We start from the raw sequence: 22251 nt of genomic DNA, 5'->3' as shown, positions 1-22251 counted from the left end.
CACCAGTCGGTATTCCCACATCCAAGCGGCTGAAATGGCGCGGCAAGCTACCCACGAGGCAGAACGGGTCCAAGCAATCAAGCAACTCCAGGGCCTCAGCCTGGATGAGGGCGGCCATTTCGCTTGCTTTTCGCAGACTCCCGCGCTTGGGCGCACCGAACGAGGGGACGTCGACGAACGTACTGTGCAGGCCCACACCACGCATGATCGCACCACGGATGCGCGGTGGTGCAACGAACGCACTGACGCAACAGCGTGCGTCAACTGTGGCTCCGCCCTGTGGCTCCGCCCATTTAAAGCGGCAGTGTCCTGCCAAATGCCATTGCTGCCATTGCTTCCAGCGCCTCATGCCAACTTGAAGTGACGCATCGGTCACACAAAGCCATCTTGCCGTTTGAAATTGTGGGTTCCTCGAAAGCCTCCTTGCTTGGCGCGCAGGCATGCAAGCTGTTAAACCTAGTTCAGAGGGTTCACTCTCTCTCTCCTGCTGACGCATCTGACTTCAGGGCGCAACTCGACGCCATTATCAACCAGTACCACAACGTCTTCGAGGGCATGGGCACGCTCCCGTACACCTACCAGATTTTATTAAAGCCGAATGCCATGCCTGTGGTCCACGCACCTCGCAGGGTCCCAGTGCCCTTTAAGGACCGCCTCAAGCAGCAGCTGCAAGACCTCCAGGACCAAGGAGTTATCTCCAGGGTCACGGAACCAACCGACTGGGTCAGTTCCATGGAATGTGTAAAAAAAGCCTTCCGGCGAATTGAGAATTTGCATCAATCCCAAGGATCTCAATCGCAATATTATGAGGGAGGACTATCCAATTCCCAAGCGCGAAGAGCTCACATGTGAAATGGCTCATGCCAAGCTCTTTACCAAATTCAACGCCTGAAAAGGATTCTGGCAAATCCAGCTTGATGAATGGAGCAGAAAACTCTGTACATTCAATACCCCCTTTTTTTTAATAAATGTTTTTTATTGGGTTTTTGAACAAGGTATAATTACCGTTATGTACAGAGGATAAGAAACATATATATATATATATATATACACATATCTAGAAGAGAAGGGCACACCCCAACATACCAAGGAGAATGAAATGGTACATAGTAAAAGAAAAACCATAAAATATGAAATAGAATAACTGGTAGGGTATTGTGCACCAGCTCGACAGCGGCAGCTCTGTACACCTGGCAAAATTATTTACACCATGTAAGTAGGCGACTGTTTGCGCGGGGGGGGGATTGGGGAGGCAAATATACATTTGGGTGCCGGGGAGATAATTACAGTGTGCGATACTTGGCTGTGTTTCGTGTTGTTGTCGCCTGCTTCTCCCGGACAGATCTCGCTGCCGTCTCGCGCTCGCCTCCGCTTCTGCTGCTCCTCCCGTCCTCCGTCTTGATTTTCCTCGTTCCCCGCTCCTGTAGATGTCATGCACGTTTTGATATCCCGTGCCTTCCTTTCCGGCCCCCATTTACCTGCCCCCCCCCCCCCCCCCCCCCCCGTCTCCTCTCTTGTTCTACCCCGCCCTCCACGGTTAACCTTTCTTTCCTTAGGTTTAGCCTTCTCCCCCCCCCCCCCCCCCCCCTCCCAGTCCCTCTCTCCCTTTCATGCCTTGGCTACCCTCCCCTGATTCTTGACTAATTTCCCCTGATTCTTGGCTACCTGGCTATTCTTCCTCTTGTTCGTTGGCCACAAACAGGTCCCGGAACAGTCGCGTGAATGGCTCCCACGTTCTGTGGAAGCCGTCGTCTGACCCTCGGATGGAGAATTTGATTTTCTCCATTTGGAGAGATTCCGAGAGGTCGGACAGCCAGTCTGCAGCTTTGGGTGGTGCTGCTGACCGCCAGCCAAACAGGATTCTACGGCGGGCGATCAGGGAGGCAAAGACAAGCGCGTCCGCCCTCCTCCCCAGGAATAGATCTGGCTGGTCCGAGACCCCGAAGACCGCCACTTTCGGGCATGGCTCCACCCTCACTCCCACCACTTTGGACATTGCCTCAAAGAAGGCTGTCCAGTATTCCACCAGTCTGGGGCAAGACCAGAACATGTGGGCGTGGTTGGCCAGGCCTACTTGACACCGTTCACATCTATCCTCCACCTCCAGGAAGAACCTACTCATTCGGGTTCTTGTTAAGTGGGCTCTATGTACCACTTTTAGCTGCGTCAGGCTGAGCCTTGCGCACGTGGCGTTGGAGTTGACCCTATGCAGTGCTTCGCTCCAGAGTCCCCAGCCTATCTCAATCCCCAGATCCTCCTCCCGTTTCTTTCTTGTTGCGTCCAGTACGGTGTCGGCCCTTTCTGTCAGTCGGTCATACATGTCACTACAGTTTCCCTTGTCTAGTATGCTTGCGTCCAGTAGTTCTTCCAGTAGTGTCTGTCGTGGCGGTTGTGGGTACGTCCTTGTCTCCTTTCGTAGGAAGTTTTTAAGCTGCAGATACCTTAGCTCGTTCCCCCTGGCTAGCTGAAATTTCTCTGTCAGTTCGTCCAGTGTTGCGATCCTGCCGTCCGTGTATAGGTCCCTGACTGTCAGTGTCCCTCCGTCCTGCCCCCACCTTTTGAAGGTGGTGTCAGTCAGTGCTGGTGTGAACCTATGGTTGTTGCAGATGGGAGCTTTGTCCGACATTTTGGTCAGGCCATATTGCTGCCGCAGTTGGTTCCAGGATTGGAGGGTGGCTATCACCACTGGGCTGCTGGAGTGTTTTTTGGGTGGGGATGGGAGTGCTGCCGTGGCGAGGGCCCGGAGGGATGTCCCCATGCAGGAGGCCTCCTCCGCGCGCACCCACCCGGCCTCTGGCTCCTTGATCCATCCCCTTATTCGCTCGGCTGTTGCCGCCCAGTGGTAGAATTGGAGGTTTGGGAGAGCTAGCCCCCCCCTGGATTTTGTTTTTTGTAGGACCTTCTTTGGGATCCCAGCATTTTCCCCCCCCATACGAACGCCATGATTAGTTTGTCCAGCGCTTTGAAAAAGGCCTTATGGGATGTCAATCGGAATGGATCTAAACAGGAAGAGGAACCTGGGCAGTACGTTCATTTTGATCGTCTGGACTCTCCCCGCGAGGGAGAGTGGGAGTATGTTCCATCTTTGCAGGTCCTCTTTTACTTCCTCCGTCAGACTGGTGAGGTTCCATTTGTGGATCCCTTTCCAGTCATGGGCTATTTGGATCCCCAGGTAGCGGAATTTGTGTCGGACTTGTTTAAATGGCTGCCCCGTTAGTGCTGCGCCCCCCCCCCCCCCCCCCCACACTTGCGGGTGTACTGGGAAGATCTCGCTTTTGCTCATGTTGAGTTTGTAGCCCGAGAAGGCTCCAAACTCTTTCAGGAGCGCAATGATTCCGTCCATGCTGCTCTGTGGGTCCGAAATGTAGAGGAGCAGGTCATCTGCATAGAGTGAGACTCTGCTCTCTGCCTCCCCTTCGGATCCCCCTCCAGCTTTTTGCTGCTCTGAGAGCAATTGCTAATGGTTCGAATGCAAGAGCGAACAGCAGTGGGGACATTGGGCATCCTTGTCTGGTGCCCCTGTGCAGCTGGAAGTATTGGGAGTTGGTATTGGTGGTCCGTACACACGCCATGGGAGCGTTGTATAGGAGTTTTACCCAGGGGGTGAACCCTGTTCCAAGCCCGAACCGCTCCAGTCCCTCTATGAGGTATTTCCATTCGACTCTGTCGAAGGCCTTTTCTGCGTCTCGGGAGATGATCACCTCTTGTGTTCTCTCCCCGGAGGGGGTCATTATCATGTTCAGCAGGTGCCTGATGTTCGAGGTAAGCTGTCTACCTTTGACGAAGCCCGTCTGGTCCTCTGTGACCACCTCAGCTACACAGTCTTTTAGCATTTTGGCTAGGATTTTGGCCAGTATTTTGGCGTCTGCGTTCAGCAGTGAGATGGGTCTGTATGACCCACATTCCGTTGGGTCTTTGTCGTTCTTAGGTATCAGCGAGATTGAGGCCTGTGCTAGCATGGGTGCCAGTGTGCCCCTAGCTAGCGAGTCTGTGAACATCTCCCGCAGGTGCGGGGCCAGTGCTGTCGTGAATTTTTTGTAGAAGTCCGCCGGGAATCCGTCCGGTCCCGTCGCCTTCCCCGTCTGCATGGAGCTAATGCTGTCCATGATCTCTCCCAGTGCTAGTGGTGCTTCCAAGCCCTGTTTTCTGCCCTCCCCCACGACTGGAATGTCCAGTCCATCAAGGAACCGTTTCATCCCAGAGTCCCCCCTTGGGGGCTCTGAGGTGTACAGCTCATGGTCGAAGGCCTTGAAGGTTTTGTTAATCTTTTCTGGTTCTGTTTCTAACATGCCTCTGGTATTCCTGATTTGCGCAATTTCCCTGCTGGCTGCCTGCTTTCTCAGCTGGTGTGCCAACAGGCGGCTGGCTTTGTCTCCGTGTTCGTACAGGGTCCTACGCACCTGGTGGAGTTGGTGCACTGCTTTCCTGGTGGAGAGCAGATCAAAGTTCCTTTGTAGCTCTTTCCTCTCCGCCAGGAGCTCTGCGGTCGGGGCCTCGGAGTATTTACAGTCTACCTCCAGTATGGAGTCGACCAGCTGCCGTCTTTGTCGCCCTAAACATTGTCCTCTTGCCGATCAGGATCGCCACCCCCCTGGCCCTTGTCCCATAGCAGGAATGGTAGTTTTGTCCCACCCAGCCCTTTCTTACCCGCAGTCGGTCCTGCTCTCTCAGGTGTGTCCCTTGGAGGAAGATTATGTCGGCCCTCATATTTCTGAGGTGGGTGAGGACGCTGGATCTCTTCACTGGGCCGTTGAGTCCCCTTACGTTCCAGGTGACTATCCTGGTGGGGGGCTTCTTCCCCCTCGCTCCTGTGGGATTAACCATACTTATCTGGTGGACGCGCCCCTGCCCTCCGGGGTTTCCCTTTATTAGGGGGCCGTCCAGGATGGCCGCTGTCGCTGCTCTCTCCATGCGGTCGGGTCCCTGTGCTCCGGGGTTTCCCTTTGTCCCGGGGGCACCCGCCATGGCCGCCCACTGTGTGTCTGCCACGCGGGTAGTCCCCTGCACTCTGGGGTCTCCCTTCACCCAGAGACCGTACTGGGTGGGTGCTTGCAGCGGTTCCTTGTTTCGAGCCCTTGGTTGTGGCACTTTGTGGCCCTGTTCCTTTTCTAGCCTCTTTTGTCCCTCCTTCCCTGCATCCCTTCTCCCCGGTCTCTCGCTCCCTGTGTACCCCCTGCCCCCAGTCTCTCCCTTTTCCCTCCTCCCCCGTATACCCCTCCTTTGTCCCTCTTTCCCCTGTTCCTGTCCCCGTTTGCTCTCCCGACTTTGACGGGTGTTCCCCCCCCTCCCCTGCCTGGCGCCTTCCCCCCTGTTGGGGGTGCGCTGCGGCCCTACTTTGTTGCGTGCCCCCGGCGCTAGCTTTCCTGCTAGTACGGTGGCCCCTCCTCTCGGGGTTACTGTCTCGCTTCTCCCCTGCCTGGCCTCTGTGGTTTTGTGCCCGCTCTTCCCCCATCCTACCCTGCACCCCTCTCGCTTGCTCTCCCTTCTCCATTACTCTCGTTCCCTCGTGCTGGGGCCTGGCCTCCCACCTGGAGCGGTCCCTCGGGCAGTGGTTTGCTCTTTGTTCAGGGTGCTCTTGCTGTGGCAGGAGCGGGGGTGCCTGGCATTGCCTCACCCCTCCCCACCCCCCCGTCGGCGTGTCGTTGCCCCTTGCCAGGGGCCCCTCATCCCTACCCTCGCTGGTGGTTTTCCAGCCCGTGCTCTTCACTGAACCTGTTTGCCTCAGCGGGGGCTGTAAAGAAGTATTCCCTGTTTTGATATGTGACCCAGAGTTTCGCTGGGTGCAGCATACCAAAACGCACGTTGCTCCTGTGGAGCGCTGCTTTCGCCCTGTTGAACTCAGCCCGTCTCCTGGCTATATCTGCCCCCAGATCCTCATAAATTCGGATGGCGTGCCCTTCCCATTTGCAGGCTCTATGTTTCCTGGCCCAGCGCAGGATTGTCTCCCTATCCTGGTACCAGTGCAGTTTAGCTATGACTGCTCTCGGGTGGTCTCCTGACTTGGGCTTCGGGCGCAGCGACCGGTGTTCTCTGTCCATTTCTGGTGGGTTGGGGAAAGTTTCCCTCCCCACTAAGTTGCCCAGCATCTCGGCCACGTATGTTGTGGGGTTTCTACCCTCGATCCCCTCTGGCAGGCCCACTATCCTGATATTTTGCCTTCTCGAGCGGTTTTCCTGGTCATCTATTCTGCCCTTCAGGCTCCCCTGTGTTGCGCCCAGTCTCGTCACCTCCCTCTCCAGGGCCGTGACCCGGTCGCTCATGTCAGTCGCTGCTTTCGCCAGCTCCTTAATGGTCGCCTCCTGGGCTTCCAGTTTCTCCCCTTGGGTATCCAATTTCACCTCCAGTCTGGTCAGAGCCTGCTGCACCCCTGACATGGCCCTGGCCACTGCTGCCTGCACTGCGGCCTCTATGTCTGCTTTCACCTCTGCCTTGTTTACCTGCTGATGCTCCCTCAGCGCCTCGGTAAAGGCTGCCTTCCAGTTCCCGCTCCCCCCTGGCCCTGGGGGAGAGTGCACCTGTCTGTCCAGCTCTTTTTGATGCGGCGATACTTCCGTTCTGTCGCTTCGTGTGCTGATTTGCTCGTCTGAGCTGGCTCGCCCATTGCCCCGTCTGCCTTTGGTGCCCCTTCTCCCACTGCCTTGGCTCCCTTCTGGCATTTTTCCTCCCCCTTCCCTTTCATCTTTTCTTCTCCCCTTGTTTTTCTTTTCCCCCCTTTTCCGCACCCTATTTTTTTTTTTGTTTCTTCCCTTTTTCTTCTCTCCTCCCTTCTTTCCTTTACCACTTTATTTTTTCTCTTTTATAAAACTCTTCTCAGGTGGGCTTGTTTTGGGTGAGAAAAAAAAGAGTGCAAAAAGAGAAAAAATAATATATATTTCCCCTCCCCCCCTCCCCCCTCTTTAAAAGTTTTCTTTTCAGAGTTTTGTTTTTGCAAAAGTTCTTTTTCCTTCCTTTTCCCTCACTCACCCAGGGTCGAGAGAGAGAGAGGCCTCTTTGTTCCTGCCTCGTGGTGGTCACTGCCGGCTTGGGGCGGGGGGGGGGGGGGGGGGGGGGGGGGGGGGTTGGGTCGGTCCCCGCTGCTCTGTCCAGGCCGCCGCTCGTCGCACCCCGCGCTCTCCTGGTGGGGGTGGTTGGGTCGCTGGTCGCTCCTCCGTTCCCTTCTCTCCGCAGGCTCGGCCCCGCTTCGGTCCGGGCCGCTGCTGCTCCGATCCTGGCCTACGCTCTGGTGCCGTGGGGGTGGGAGGGGAGAGGTGGACCTGCCGCCGCCGCTGCCGCCGGATCGCTCCGCCGCCGAGGTTCCCCTGCCACCAATTTCCCGGGGGTTTGAATCTTCCCCTTCCCCCCTCCTCCCGCTGAGGCAACCCCCCCGAAAAAAGGCCCCGACTTCGCTGACCTGAGGGAGCCCCTTTCTTTGCGACCGCTCCGCTCGCCAACCAGAAGTCCTCCCCTTCAGTACCCCCTTTGGAAGATATTGCAACAACAGAATGCCGTTTGGGATCATCTCTGCATCAGAAGTGTTTCATAGGATCATGGAACAAATGATGGAAGGGATTGAAGATGTTCGCATCTATGTCGATGACATAATCATCTGGTCCTCCACCCCGCAGGAGCACGTTAATCGTCTCCAGCGCATCTTCAGACGCATGCATGAGCATGGCCTCCGCCTTAACAGAGCCAAGTGCTCTTTCGGTCAACCAGAATTTGTCGCCCACCTCAGAGACTAAACTTATGAACTTTACAAATTTATGGACTCTCTGAATTGTTTCCTTGCCCTGTTTGATCGTTTTCCTATTTTGTATATAATGTTGTTCTCGTTCCTCTTGTTGAATACTGTTTCTCTGCACCAGGCACCTTCCCTTGTAAACAGCTTAGTTTTCATGTACATAGTCCTGTAAATATGTCTTCGTACCCCACACGTTGTTAGGAACATTATCACCACACATTATTTATTGCCACAAACATACATTTTTTTTAAAAAGGGGGTATGTCATAATATACACCAGTATATAATAGTGCAGACACACACACACTGATGGACACACAGTAGGACCAATCAACATGCATAACACCGCAGCCAATCACCAGTCAGAACACACTCACTATAAAGACAGAGGGCATCAGTTTTCCCGTTCATTCGGGATGCAGCCTCTCAGAAGGACAGAGCTTACAGTTTACAGCACAGATTCTCACCATGTGCTGAGTGATTAGACTGGTTAGGATAGGTACAGATCTTTAGTTTCATCTAACATCGTGTTAACCCACAGTAAGAGTATGTTCAACAGTTGGTAGTTTAATAAAATAGTGTTGTATTATTTTAAGTGTTGGTGGCCTGTATGTGTTCCACGGATCCAGAGCACCCAACACATCACTACCTACTGCACTAAAAGGGTTAGGGTATTTCAAATGCATATCCAAGTCCCCTTCATAAGCAATGCCAGTTACTGCCACTATAATCATCAATTTAGGCAATGAGTTCCGGAATTTCACAACTCTCAGTGTGAAAACATTTCTCCACAGCTACTCTCTAATCCTTCTACTGATGACTTTAAGTCTATGAATATGAAACAGGCTTTTCAGATAATGAAGAGACAGATAAGTTTGGATAGGGAGCCATATCTGTGTCGCAATTATCCGCAAACATCCCTACTCCTGACCTTATGATAAGGGAGGTCATTGATGAAGCAGCTGAAGATGGTTGGGCCTAGGACACTACCCTGAAGAACTCCTGCAATGATGTCCTGGAGCTGTGATGATTGACCTCCAACCACCACAACCATTTTCCTTTGTGCCAGGTATGACTCCAATCAGCGGTGAGCTTTCACGCTGATTCTCATTGACTCCAGTTTAGCTCGGGCTCCTTGATGCCATACTCGGTCAATTGTAGCCTTGATGTCAAGGGCAGTCACTCTGGCATTTAGCTCTTTTGTCCATGTTTGAACTCAGCTGTAATGAGCTGAATGACCCTGGCAGAACCAAACGGAATGTCCCTGAGCAGGTGATTGATGAGTAAGTGCTGTTTGATAGCACTATTCCTGACTCCTTCCATCACTTTGCTGATCATGGAGTGGAGAGTAAACTGATAGGGCAGTAATTAGCCGGGTATGATTTGTCCTGTATCTTGTGTCACGGACACACCTGGGCAATTTTCCACATTGCCGGGTAGATGCCAGTGTTGTAGCTTGGCTAGGGGTGTGGCCAGTTCTGGAGTAGAAGGTCTTCAGTACTTTTGCCGGAATATTATCAGGACCCATAGCCTTTGCAATATCCAGTGCCTTCAGCCGTTTCTTGATAGCACGTGTAGTGAATCGTATTTGCTGAAGACTGACATCTGTGATGCGGTGGACCTCTGGAGGAGAGCGAGATGGATCATCCACTCGTCACTTCTGGCTGAAGATTGTTTTGAATGCCTCAGCCTTGACTTTTGCACATATGTACTGGGCTCCTCCATCATTGAGGATGGGGATATTTATGGAACCTTCTCCTTCCAGTGAGTTGTTTAATGGTCATTCACGGCAGGATGTGGCTTAGATCCGATGCGTCGGTTGTGGAATCGCTTAGCTCTGACTATTACCTGCTGCTTATGCTGTTTGGCACACAAATAGTCCTGTGTTGTTGCTTCACAAGAAATATTTCTCGAGATGTGAATAAGTACTTGCTATGATCTTGGTGGAGACCTGTAACCTTTTTTTAAAAAGAAGAGATCCAAAATCCCAGTTATTTACTAAAAGAATTAAGTCACAAGATTCCATGGTTTAAAACAAAATAATTTTAAATATAGAAGTGTAAAGTAAACACTTAATGACTATCTCAGATAGTGACTTATTCTCTAAAACCCAGAATCAATCTAAATTAAGCATGGATTAACATGCAAATTGTGATCGATTATAATCTACATTAAATGACAGGCCAATCAACCTCTTATTCATTGATCTCAATCACAGAGTTCTTCAAAACTCTGTCTTCTGTCTTCCTCACCAGGAATTTCAGCTCCTTCTTTTCCCGGATTAACCTAATTCCCAGCTGACAGTAGCACACAACCAATCTGGGTTCCACCAGCATGAGCTTCGCTAAACATGACACACACCTGCCACCAGAACCTGCTTGACGCTGCTTAAGATGCTCTTGATGGCGTAGATCCACCATGTTATCTTTGGGTAACAGAAACAGCTGCAGCAACTGTACTTTTTGCTTATTCTCAACTTCTGGGTCCAGCCTGTTTTCCTCAGCCTGCTAATCCCACTACTGAACTGGAATGGCTCAGTGACCTTTTATATGGTTCAACCAGTTTCAGTCTCTCCAGAGGTTTTAGCATCCAACCTCATTTTGAGTCTTTGTCTCTTTAGAAGATTCAGGGCATGCTTTAAAGGCCGTAGAGCAGCATGCCGCAATGCAATGTGGCCGATAACAGCAGGAAACCCCGCTCCCCGCATCTACCCAGCTCGCAACGCATCGCGAGGTCTAAGATCTCGTGGGACGTTGCGATGTAAATCCTGCCCATTGTGTGCAGATCACGTTTTAGAAAATCTGCGTGTTAAAAAGAGACAGGTAGTCTCACTTTAATGTGCATATTCCTGATTTACCAGAGCTGTGGATCAATCTCCCTCGCCTTGGAGGCAAGCGCTATTCAGTACTGGTCTCCAGAAACGGAGACCAGATGGAATGTCACTCATGGGGATCTACCAGGGGATCTGAGGTCCCCAAATGCATGCCCTTTGGGCACTTCCAAGGTGTCCAGGTGGCACTGCCAGCTGGTGGGGCATTGCCAGCATGCCAGACTGGCAGTGTCAAGATGCCAAAGCTGCATTTTTCGTGCAGCGGTGATAGTGCGGGTGGGTGCACTGTGCGAGTGTGGGGGAGCCTGGAGACCCCCTTTTAGTGAGTTGGGGCTTGGAAGGGGGGTACGGGGGTTGCGTCGGGAGCTTGAGAGATCGAGATGCCATTTGAATGGCGTCTCGATCTCTCACTGCATTGAGGAGTTCCGGAGAGTGGAAAATGAGGCTGAGTGCGACCTCGGGCACGCGTTCCACGCTGAGGCCCCCTATCTAACTGGATGGGCATTAGACAGCGAGGTGTTTCTCGGCACTGTGAGCGCTGGGAAGCACGCGGCTAAACGCGCTCGCTATGTGACTCTGTTCCTATTTGGTCAGATCGGGCCCTATATAATAATGTTTTGGATGTTGAGACTTTTTGAATGGAATACCTTAACATTTTGTACAATAGCATCAACCCTTTTGAAGTAAGGTTATTGACATATTTGTGTGCTAATATTGCACAGTGGAACTTGGCCCAAATTGTATTTTTACAAAATTAAGAGTACCAAATTATATTTTTCCAATTAAGGGGCAATTTAGCGTGGCCAATCCACCTACCCTGCACATCATTGGGTTGTGGGGTGAGACCCACACAGACACGCGGAGAATGTGCAAACTCCACATGGACAGTGACCCAGGGCCAGGATCGAACCTGGGTCCTCAGCACCCTGAGGCAGCAGTGCTAACCACTGTGCCACCGTGCTGCCCCTCAATTGTATTTTGTTACATTTGTTCCCACATTCTAAACCAATCTGTTATTTTCCATAAGCTGATACTGGTTTTCTGCATGGTTAGAATATTTCAAATGAAAGAAAACCTTGAGCAACAGTTCCTCTGTCACGCCTTTCGAAAGGTTTTGCTAAACCATCTACTTACTAATACAGGAAAGGTAGGTTCCTGGAAAATGTGTGAAAAAATCTTACTGAGAAGCTGCCACTGTGACTCCAACAACGTTCAGGTTCAAACAAACCGGGTTTCTTTCTATTTAATTCTGTATTGTTATATAATTCAATGTCAGCTTGGCTCAGTTGGCAGCAATCTCACCTCTGAGACACCTCTGAGACAGAAGGTTGTGGGTTTGAGCACATAACCTATGCTGTCACTCCAGAGCGGAATCAAAGTACATTAAAGGGAGAAAGGGGGTAGGTAATTAATAAACTAATCATATTTAGATATTATAAAACTGCTTGTCTGGATGAATTGAATCCAGTCATATTAAACAACGTTAGGGAGGAGGTAGCAGAGGCACTATTGAATATGTACATATATGGGTATCAAAGTTAATTGAAAAAGGGAAAATGTGACAGAGGATTGGAGGACAACTAATATGATTCCGATATATAAAATGGGAGGTTGAACACAACCGACAAAGTATAGATCAATGAGCTTAATGGCAGCATTAGGAAAGATAATGAAATCCTAACGCATATCTATAAGGAAAAGCATTATAAAACTGAAAATATGATAAAGAATAGTTAGCACGGAATCCAAAAGGGAAGATCATGCTTGACCAAACTTATTCATTGCTTTGGAGATCTAAAAGAAAGCATAAGTAAGGGTATTACAGTAGATGTGGTATATTTGGATTTCCAAAAAGCCTTAAATAAGGTACTGCATAGTAGTCATGACTAAAGTCAGAACATGCGGAGTCAGAGTGTGGATACGGAGATCGGTGAAAGCTAGCAAGCGATGTTCCACAAGAATCGGTGCTGGGACCGGTGCTATGTCTTTTCGTCCGACGTCATTTCGTCCAACGACACTTCGTCCACGTCTTTTGGTCCAACGTCTTTTTGTCCGCACGTCTTTTGGTCCAACGTCTTTTTGTCCGATGATTTTTTTCGTCAAAGACTTTTTGTGACTTGTTACGTTTTTTTGTCGGCTGATTTTTTTTGTCAAAGACGTTTTGTAACTTGACTTTTTGTAACTTGCTTAGTAGCACTCCACTCCACTCCCCACATTAACTTTTTGTAAATAGAAATCTTCTCTAATGCACATAGCAAGGTATAATATGCAATAAAGGATTTTTATTACCGGTCTCTTTCCTTTAACGAGCCTAGTTAAAGGATAGTTATTATCGTTCTCTTTCCTTTAACGAGCCTCGTTAAAGGATAGATATTATCGTTCTCTTTCTTAATTCGCCCATCCCGAAATGGCAAAGTTCATTGTGTCAACGAAGAGTAAAAGGAAGGTCGCTGATGGAAATAACTATATCTACGATTTTCATTCGAGCAGTCCAAACCTAGGAAAAGAATACTGGAGATGTGAGAAAAGAAGGCTGTGTTCAGTGCGGATTCACACGGTAACGGAAAACAATGAGCCGAAAATTATTTATTTCTCTAATGAGCACCTTCATCCAGCTGATGTTGATTCGTTAAATGCTAGAAAAGCAGTTGCAGAAATAAAGCATGAAGCAGTGGAAAACATAGCAGCAAGTTCACGTAGCATACTAGCGGCCAAGTTTACGCAGCTATCAGAAAATACCTGCTCTCAACTCCCTAGGTTGCCCATCGTCTCAAGGACTATTCAAAGGTGCCGACAAACAAATTCTGGATTTCCCGCTAATCCAGCGGCTAGACACGGTTTTGAAATACCTGACAAATATTGTAAACTTGACAATGGCGAACAGTTTCTGAGATACGATTCGGGTGCCGAGGATCAACAGCGCTTACTAGTATTCGCATCAGAAAGTGCTCTTCAGGATTTAGCATCATATCGTCATTGGGCATGCGATGGGACATTCAAGATTGTGCCACAACAGTGGTTTCAACTGTTCTGCATTCATGTACAAGTTAAAGGAAGCGGTTTTCCACGGGTCTTTGCATTACTGCCGAATAAAAGAAAGCAGACATACGAATTATTCTTTGACCAATTGAAAATTATGCAACCTAATGCAGATCCGATTGATATCATGGCAGATTTCGAAGTTGCAGTTCACAAGGCAATTAATTCATCATTCCTTAATTCATCTGTCGTGGCATGTTTGTTTCATTTGAGCCAATCTGTGTTTCGAAAAATTACCGATTTAGGCCTCAAAGAAAAATACAATACAGACTCTGAATTCTGTCTTAAAATTCGATGTTTTTCAGCATTAGCTTTCCTCCCCTTTGAAGATGTCGAAGAGGCTTATGAAGATTTGATAGACGATGAAGAAATAGCTGCTGAATTCATCGTTTACTTCGACTTGACTTACATAGGCATTGTGAGAGGACGTGGTGCCAGACAAAGGAGAGAAACACCTACATTCCCGACAGCTGTATGGAATGTTAATCAGCGTGTTCTACAAGATCTACTGAGAACAAATAATGCTGCTGAGGGGTTTCATTCTGCGATAAAGCGTTCGGCGGGTGGAGCTCATTTGAATATCTGGAGGTTAATCAAAATTCTGAAGGAAGAGGAAGGGTTCATAATAGGCAAAAAGGCTCAAATTCTTCGGGGAGATCAGTCGACTTCATGTACGTGATATAAGAAAATAACTGAACGCCTCAAAAGATTGGTCGTTGAATATGATTCTACAACAAAAATTGACTTCTTAAGGAATGTTGCTTACAATTTACATCAATTTTAAGTAATTTTGGGAATTTTAGTAATTAGTAAACTTTTAGATTTTTTAACTGCATTTTTAGATTTTTTAACTGCATTTTTCAACTTGCATTTTACTTGCATTTTATCAATTACTTGCATTTTAGCAATTAAATTCGCATTTTAGCAATTAAATTCACTTGCTGTATTGCACTTGCATTTTATCAATTAAATGGTTTTATACGGAGTTAATTTGTAATTGGATAATTGGACGAAGTGACGTTGATAATTGGACGAAGTGACGTTGGACCAAAAGACGGGCGGACAAAAAGACGTTGGACCAAAAGACGTGGACGAAGTGTCGTTGGACGAAGTGACGTCGGACGAAAAGACGCGACATGGCTGGGACCACTGTTGCTCACTATTTAGATGAACAGTTTGAACTGAAGAATTGGAACTTCAATTTCAAAATTTGCAATGCCACCAAATTGGGGATTGTAGTTAATACAGAAGAGGACTGGGCAGCACGGTGGTGCAGTGGTTAGCACAGCTGCCTCACGGCGCTGAGGTCCCAGGTTCGATCCCGGCTCTGGGTTACTGTCCGTGTGGAGTTTGCACATTCTTCCCGTGTCTGCGTGGGTTTCGCCCCCACAACCCAAAAATGTGCAGATAGGTGGATTGGCCACGCTAAATTGCCCCTTAATTGGAAAACATAATTGGGTAATCTAAATTTATTTTTTAAAAATACAGAAGAGGACTGTGACTGAATGACAGAATCGTTAAGCATGTAGAAGGAAGCCATTCAGCCCTCTGGCTTTCTGAATGAGCAATTCATTTAGTGCTGTTCTCTCCATAACCCTGCGCACTCTTACTTTTCAGAGAACAATATAATTCCCTTCTGAATGCTTTGATTGAAGCTGCTTCCACTGTTCTCTGAGGCAGTGCATTCCAGACTTATATCACTAACCATTAATAAAATTGCAGCATGTAATTGGCAATTAAACCTCAATGTAAGTAAATGTGAATTAGCTCATTTTGAAAGCACAGATATCGAGGCCACAAATTGCTTGGAAATTAAATGTCTAAATAGGCTCGAGGAACACAAACCACTATAAAAGTAACCACACACATTAAAACGTCTTAAAAACAGAAAACAAAGTAGTGGGGTTCATTTCCAGAGAGATAGAATTGAAAAGCGGAGAAGTACTGTCAACATTTTAAAGAACATTGATCAAACAACAATATGGGGTACTGTCAACATTTTTGGTCTCCATCTTAGTTAAAAGATTATAATAGTTCTGGAAAAGTGCAAAAAAAATTCACCAGAATGATTTCAGAACTGAAAGGATATGCCTGTCGGAAAAGATTATACAGGTCGGCCACTTTTCTGTAGACAGGGGACAACTGAGGGGGTGACCTATTAAAGGGCTTCAAGATTGGGGCTATACTCATCCAGGCAAGTGGAGAATATTCCATCACAGAATAATACAGCACAGAAGAGGCCCTTCAGCCCATCGAGTCTGCATCAACGCATGAAAAACACCTGACCTGCCTACCTCACCCCACTTGCCAGTATAATGTTATGATGTGCCAAGTGCTTGTCCAGGTACTTTTTAAAGGATGTGAGGCAACCCGCCTCCACCATCCTCCCAGTCTGTACATTCCAGACCATCACCATCCTTTGGATGAAAAGGTTTTCCTCAAATACCCCCTAAACCTCCTGCCCCTGACCTTGAACTTGTGTTCCCTAACCCTTCAACTAAGGGGAACAGCTGCTGCTCCCTATCCACCCCGTTCATGCCCCTCATAATCTTGTACACCTTGATCAGGTCACCCCTCAATCTTCTGAAATGAAATGAAATGAAAATGAATGAAATGAAATGAAAATCACTTATTGTCACAAGTAGGCTTCAAATGAAGTTACTGTGAAAAGCCCCTCGTCGCCACATTCCGGCACCTGTTCGGGGAGGCTGGTACGGGTGTTCTGTGCTCAAGAGAAAACAACCCAAGCCTATCTAACCTCTCTTCATACTTAAATGTTCCATTCCAGGCAACATCCTGATGAATGGCCTCTGCACCCCTTTCAGTGCAATCGCATCCTTCCTATAATGTGGTGACCAGAATTATATAGAACATAGAACATTACAGCGCAGTACAGGCCCTTCGGATGTTGCGCCGACCTGTGAAACCACTCTAAAGCTCATCTGCACTATTCCCTTATCATCCATATGTCTATCCAATGACCATTTGAATGTCCTTAGTGTTGGCGAGTCCACTACTGCTGCAGGCAGGGCATTCCACGCCCTTACTACTCTGAGTAAAGAACCTACCTCTGACATCTGTCCTATATCTATCTCCCCTCAATTTAAAGCTATGTCCCCTCATGCTAGACATCACCATCCGAGGAAAAAGGCTCTCACTGTCCACCCTATCTAATCCTCTGATCATCTTGTATGCCTCAATTAAGTCACCTCTTAACCTTCTTCTCTCTAACGAAAACAGCCTCAAGTCCCTCAGCCTTCCCTCATAAGATCTTTCCTCCATACCAGGCAACATTCTGGTAAATCTCCTCTGCACCCTTTCCAATGCTTCCACATCCTTCCTATAATGTGGTGACCAGAATTGCGCGCAATATTCCAAATGCGGCCGCACCAGAGTTTTGTACAGCTGCAACATGACCTCATGGCTCCGAAATTCAATACCTCTACCAATAAAAGCTAACACACCGTACACCTTCTTAACAACCTTATCGACCTGGGTGGCAAGTTTCAGGGCTCTATGTACATGGACACCGAGATCTCTCTGCTCATCCACACTACCAAGAATCTTACCATTAGCCCAGTACTCTGTCTTCCTGTTATTCCTTCCAAAATGAATCACCTCACACTCTTCTGCATTAAACTCCATTTGCCACCTCTCAGCCCAGCTCTGCAGCTTATCTACGTCCCTCTGTAACTTGTAACATCCTTCCGCACTGTCCACAACTCCACCGACTTTAGTGTAATTTGCAAATTTACTCACCCATCCTTCTACACCCTCCTCCAGGTCATTTATAAAAATGACAAACAGCAGTGGCCCCAAAACAGATCCTTGTGGTATACCACTAGTAACTGGACTCCAGTCTGAACATTTCCCATCAACCGCCACCCTTTGTCTTCTTCCAGCTAGCCAATTTCTGATCCAAACTGCTAAATCACCCTGAATCCCATGCCTCCGTATTTTCTGCAATAGCCTACCGTGGGGAATCTTATCAAACGCTTTACTGAAATCCATATACACCACATCAACTGCTTTCCCTCATCCACCTGTTTGGTCACCTTCTCAAAGAACTCAATAAGGTTTGTGAGGCACGACCTGCCTTTCACAAAACTGTGTTGACTATCTCTAATCAAACTATTCCTTTCCAGATGATTATACTCTTATAAACCTTTCCAAGGTGTTGCCTACAACAGAAGTAAGGCTCACTGGTCTATAGTTACCGGGGTTGTCTCTATTCCCCTTCTTGAACCAGGGGACAACATTTGCTATCTTCTAGTCTTCTGACACTATTCCTGTAGACAAAGATGACTTAAAGATCAAAGCCAAAGGCTCAGCAATCTCCTCCCTAGCTTCCCAGAGAATCCTAGGATAAATCCCATCCGGCCCAGGGGACTTATCTATTTTCACACTTTTCGGAATTGCTAACACCTCCTCCTTAAGAACCTCAAGCCTTCTAGTCTAGTAGCCTGTATCTCATTATTCTCCTCAACAACATTGTGTTTTTCCTGTGTGAATACTGACGAAAAATATTTATTTAGCACCTCTCCTATCTCCTCGGACTCCACGCACAACTTCCCACTACTGTCTTTGACTGGCCCTCCAAAATCCCCCTCCAGTAGCTTCTAGAAATGAGCTAGTTTCAAACATGAAACTGCTGGTGCTTTTGAGGTTTTCCGAGTTCAGTACCAGAAATGTTCATTGAAACACAATTCTGTTTCTTTCATTAGACCTCAAACGGAAGATCTTCACCTCTTTTAGGAAAACGTAGATAGTTTTAAGGGATTTATATTTGTTTTAGTAAACATTATTAACAAGGTATAGTTTTAAGTTGGTTTATTTTAATGTTTCTGATCCTGGAAGGGGAAAATTTATAGTTAGATTCATGCTGGACAAAAATGTTTGCGTGGGGGTTGGTTAAGTTCCAACTGTCTTCTATTGTGGTCAAAGAGGGTTACAGCATGAAGAGTAAACAATATTCCAGCTGTGGCCTCAACAAAGTTCTATACAACTCCAACATGACCTCCCTGCTTTTGTAATTTATGCCTTGATTGATAAAGGCAAGTGTCCCATATTTTCACCACCCTATTAACTTGCCCTTCTGCCTTCAGAGATCTATGGACAAACACACCAAGGTCCCTTTATTCCTCGGAACTTCCCAGTGTCATGTCATTCATTGAATACTTCCTTGTCACATTACTGCTTCCAAAGTGTATCACCTCACACTTTTCAGGGTTAAATTCCATCAGCCACTTTTCTGCCTATTTGACCATCCCATCTATGTCTTCCTGTAACCCAAAACACTAAACATCGCTGTTAACCACCCAGCCAATCTTTGTGTCATCTGAAAACTTACTGATCCTACTCCCATATAGTCATCTACGTCATTTATATAAATGACAAAAAAAGGGGGGCCCAGTCACTAAAGCAGCCATCTGTCATCACCCTCTGTCCCCTCCAGCTGAGCCAATTTTGAATCTAACTTATCAAGTTACGTTGTGTCCATATGCATTTGCCTTTTTAGTCTCCCGTGTGGGACCTTGTCAGAGGCTTTGCTAAAATCCATGAAAACTACATCAACTGCACTACCCTCATCTACACACGTGGTCACATGCTCAAAAAATTCAATCAAATTTGTTCGGCATGACCTCCCTCTGACAAAGTCATGCTGACTATTCCTGATCAAATCTTGCTTCTTCAAGTGGAGATAGAGTCTCTCCTTCAGAATTTTCTCCAATAGTTTCCCTACCACTGGTCTGTAGTTTTTCAGAGCAGGTAAGCATGCTTTAAACTTTTGCAATTCCAGTGGGTCATAGCCGGGATTCTCCACGCCAAAATTGCGCTCGCCGCAGGGGGCGGAGAAAGGGGTGTCGGACCCGATTGGGTCCGACGCCGGGACACGAACCTCCAGCGACCGGAGAATCGCTGCCAGTCGCACGTGCGCTGTCGACGCGGCGCCGGCCGGGGGGGGGGGGGGGGGGGGGGGGGCGTCGAAAGAGGTCCCCGCGGTGAATCTCTGTGGTCGACCGGCCGAGTTCCTGCCGGCGTGGTTCCCATATGGTTCCAGCCGGCGGGAGCTCGGTGTCGAGGCTGTGGTGGCCGTCCTGGTGGGCGACGGGGATCAGTCTCCGTGGGGGAACCTCCACTACGGCCTACCTTCTTCCATGCCGGCCCGCTGTGTGGGTCCGCCATGCCGTGTGGCGCCTGCGTGGAAGCGGGCGCCGCGTGCATGTGCGGACCCGCGGCCGGCAGTGTATGGCAGCTTGAGCAGTGCGGAGCACTCCGGCGCCATGCTGGCCCCCTGTGGGCCATGGAATCGCTGGTCCAAGAGGCCCGTTGACGCCGGTATGAAACACTCCGGTGTTTACACCGGCGTCAACACTTAGCCGCCGTTTTGAACAATCCCGGCCCCGGCCTGTAGATTAAAGTCACCCAGACCTCCTCCTCTAAAGCATGTGGTTCCCAGTGTGTACCTGACTAAGTAAACTATAATGTGGAGATGACGGTGTTGGACTGGGGTGAGCACAGTAAGATGTCTTACAACACCAGGTTAAAGTCCAACAGGTTTGTTTCGAATCACCAGCTTTCGAAGCGCTGCTCCTTCCTCAGGTGAATGAAGAGGTGGGTTCCTCTTCATTCAGATATATGTTTCTGGAACCCACCTCTTCATTCACCTGAGGAAGGAGAAGTGCTCCGAAAGCTAGTGATTCGAAACAAACCTGTTGGACTTTAATCTGGTGTTGAAAGTAAACTATAAGCGCTATAAAAATGTATGTTATGTATTTTCACAAGTCTAGCCAGTTCCTGTTTACTGTGTTACCAGTTGTCAATTTGAGCCTGACCTCTGTTTCCTTGTATGTTTAGGCCATGCAGATTCTGGGAGGTATGGGTTATGTAACGGAAATGGCAGCAGAGAGACACTATCGTGATGCCCGCATAACTGAGATCTACGAAGGAACCAGCGAAATCCAGAGACTGGTCATAGCCAATCAATTGCTAAAAGGATACAAGGGTTAAGAGTGTCTTCAAGAACAATCAGTTGACGATGCTGCAATTCGCTAATGCAACCAGTGTTAGCAAACAGGAACTGAAATTCTAATCCAATGCTGTTAATCTGTGATATAATTTTGAATCCTCAAATGTGGAAGAGGTTATGCAAACTGGAAGTAAATGTGTCAGAGTGTGGAGCAAGGTGAATTAATATACACAGCACTTACCTGGGAACAGAAATCTAAAGTATAGATCACAAACCAGAAAGAAACGGAATGATTTATCATTTGAAATTGTCAAGGGCTTTAAAGATGCTTATTGATGATACATCGCAGAGTAATAACGCTCCTCTACCATCCATCTTTCTTGCCATGTTCTTTTTCAGGTGTCTTGTTTTACAACATCAGTGATCATGGCTTTCCAACTATTCAGTCCTGAATAGCAGCCAACATCTTGGTGTTGCTCTTAAATCTTACATCTATTCTGCTTCATAAGCAGTCAGTGTAGTCCTTCCTTTGTCTCCCTGTTGATCTACTGCCCTCAATTTTACCAGCCACTACCAAATGTTATAGTTCTTCTCTCCCAAAGAATTGTAGTTGGTTTGCTGAACACCTACAATTTCTTCTCGCTTTCCTCAAACATTCCTCATTAATTGTGTGCATTGTTCAACCAACCCTCAGTCAAGTCTCAGAAGTTGCCTTGAATTTATCTTCCATAGTCCTGCTAGTATTCCAGCTTTTGCAACATTGGTCAGATGCAATGTTTTAGAAGTCCCGTTCCGTATTCCATGGAGATGATCTTATTTCAGAGAGTCTGGCATCTTTGCAAAGGTTTGTTTTGCAGGTATTACTGGCTTCCTGATGTCTTTATCACTTTCACTGTGAAGATTGAAGAAAAGACCTGGAGACAGAACACAACCCAACATGGAAGCTAATGTAACAGGGAACTTTGGTATGTTGTTCTGGGGTTCACAGCCCCTGACAGCTCACTCCATTGCAGTATAAATAATATCCAAATAGGAGGAATCATAGGGAGGTAGAAAATTCCCTCTATTCACTAGATTTGCAAACTTACTTAAAAAGGAAACACCCAGGACTTCACTGCATCCAGTGAACAGAGACTATCTTCCTTGCAATGACTGAGGCACTTTCTTGTTGTGCACAGCGTAATGATATTCTTTGCTGTCGACAATGTCAATGTAAATTGACTGCGTCTCATAAAATGTGATTGAGCTTTCGCTGATGATTCAGTCCAGCATAGAGGAGCTGAGAATAAAATGTTCTCTTTGGTGTCATTATTTAGCAACTGAACTTTTCACCATTCTCTCATTGTATATTCACTTGCTGCACAAAGCACATTATATTAATGTCTGACCAGAATCAGCTACTACAGCAATAAGTGAGATTTTGCCAACTGCTCTTGAATATTGGCTATTGAATGAATTAATAAAATAAATATTTTTAACATGTTCAGACCATTTAATTTAAATGTTAAGAACAAACAGCAAATTTATGTTGTATAAATTTAGTTCAACGTGATCTGCACAGGAACGTTGCCTGTGAGGCTTGAACAATGAAAGTAAGTTGCTATGGCGGATTGTCTGTGACGTTAATGAAGATGAACTCCAGTAGGTTGGGCAGTCCTAGGACACAGTGCATTGAGAGCCATTCAGTCTTCT

At 47.6% G+C, this 22251-nt stretch overlaps 1 protein-coding gene across 2 annotated transcripts in view; it reads left to right on the top strand.

Annotated features, from left to right (window-relative positions):
* acads (acyl-CoA dehydrogenase short chain) overlaps positions 1 to 22039 on the top strand; it is a 239708-nt gene extending 217669 nt beyond the window's left edge. Inside the window, exon 10 of one of the 2 annotated variants that reach the window (XM_038791606.1) lies at positions 20448 to 22039. In XM_038791606.1, the coding sequence (XP_038647534.1) occupies positions 20448 to 20600 (153 nt within the window). In that variant the 3' untranslated portion in view covers positions 20601 to 22039. The remainder of the gene's footprint in view (positions 1 to 20447) is intronic. The other variant, XM_038791616.1, reaches the window with a different exon arrangement.
* The last annotated feature ends 212 nt before the right edge of the window (positions 22040 to 22251 follow it).

This window comes from Scyliorhinus canicula, chromosome 1 (assembly GCF_902713615.1).
Source record: "Scyliorhinus canicula chromosome 1, sScyCan1.1, whole genome shotgun sequence".
NCBI lineage: Eukaryota > Metazoa > Chordata > Chondrichthyes > Carcharhiniformes > Scyliorhinidae > Scyliorhinus > Scyliorhinus canicula.
The sequence above is the reverse complement of the archived record's forward strand: the minus strand, read 5'-3'. Positions and strand labels throughout refer to the sequence as shown.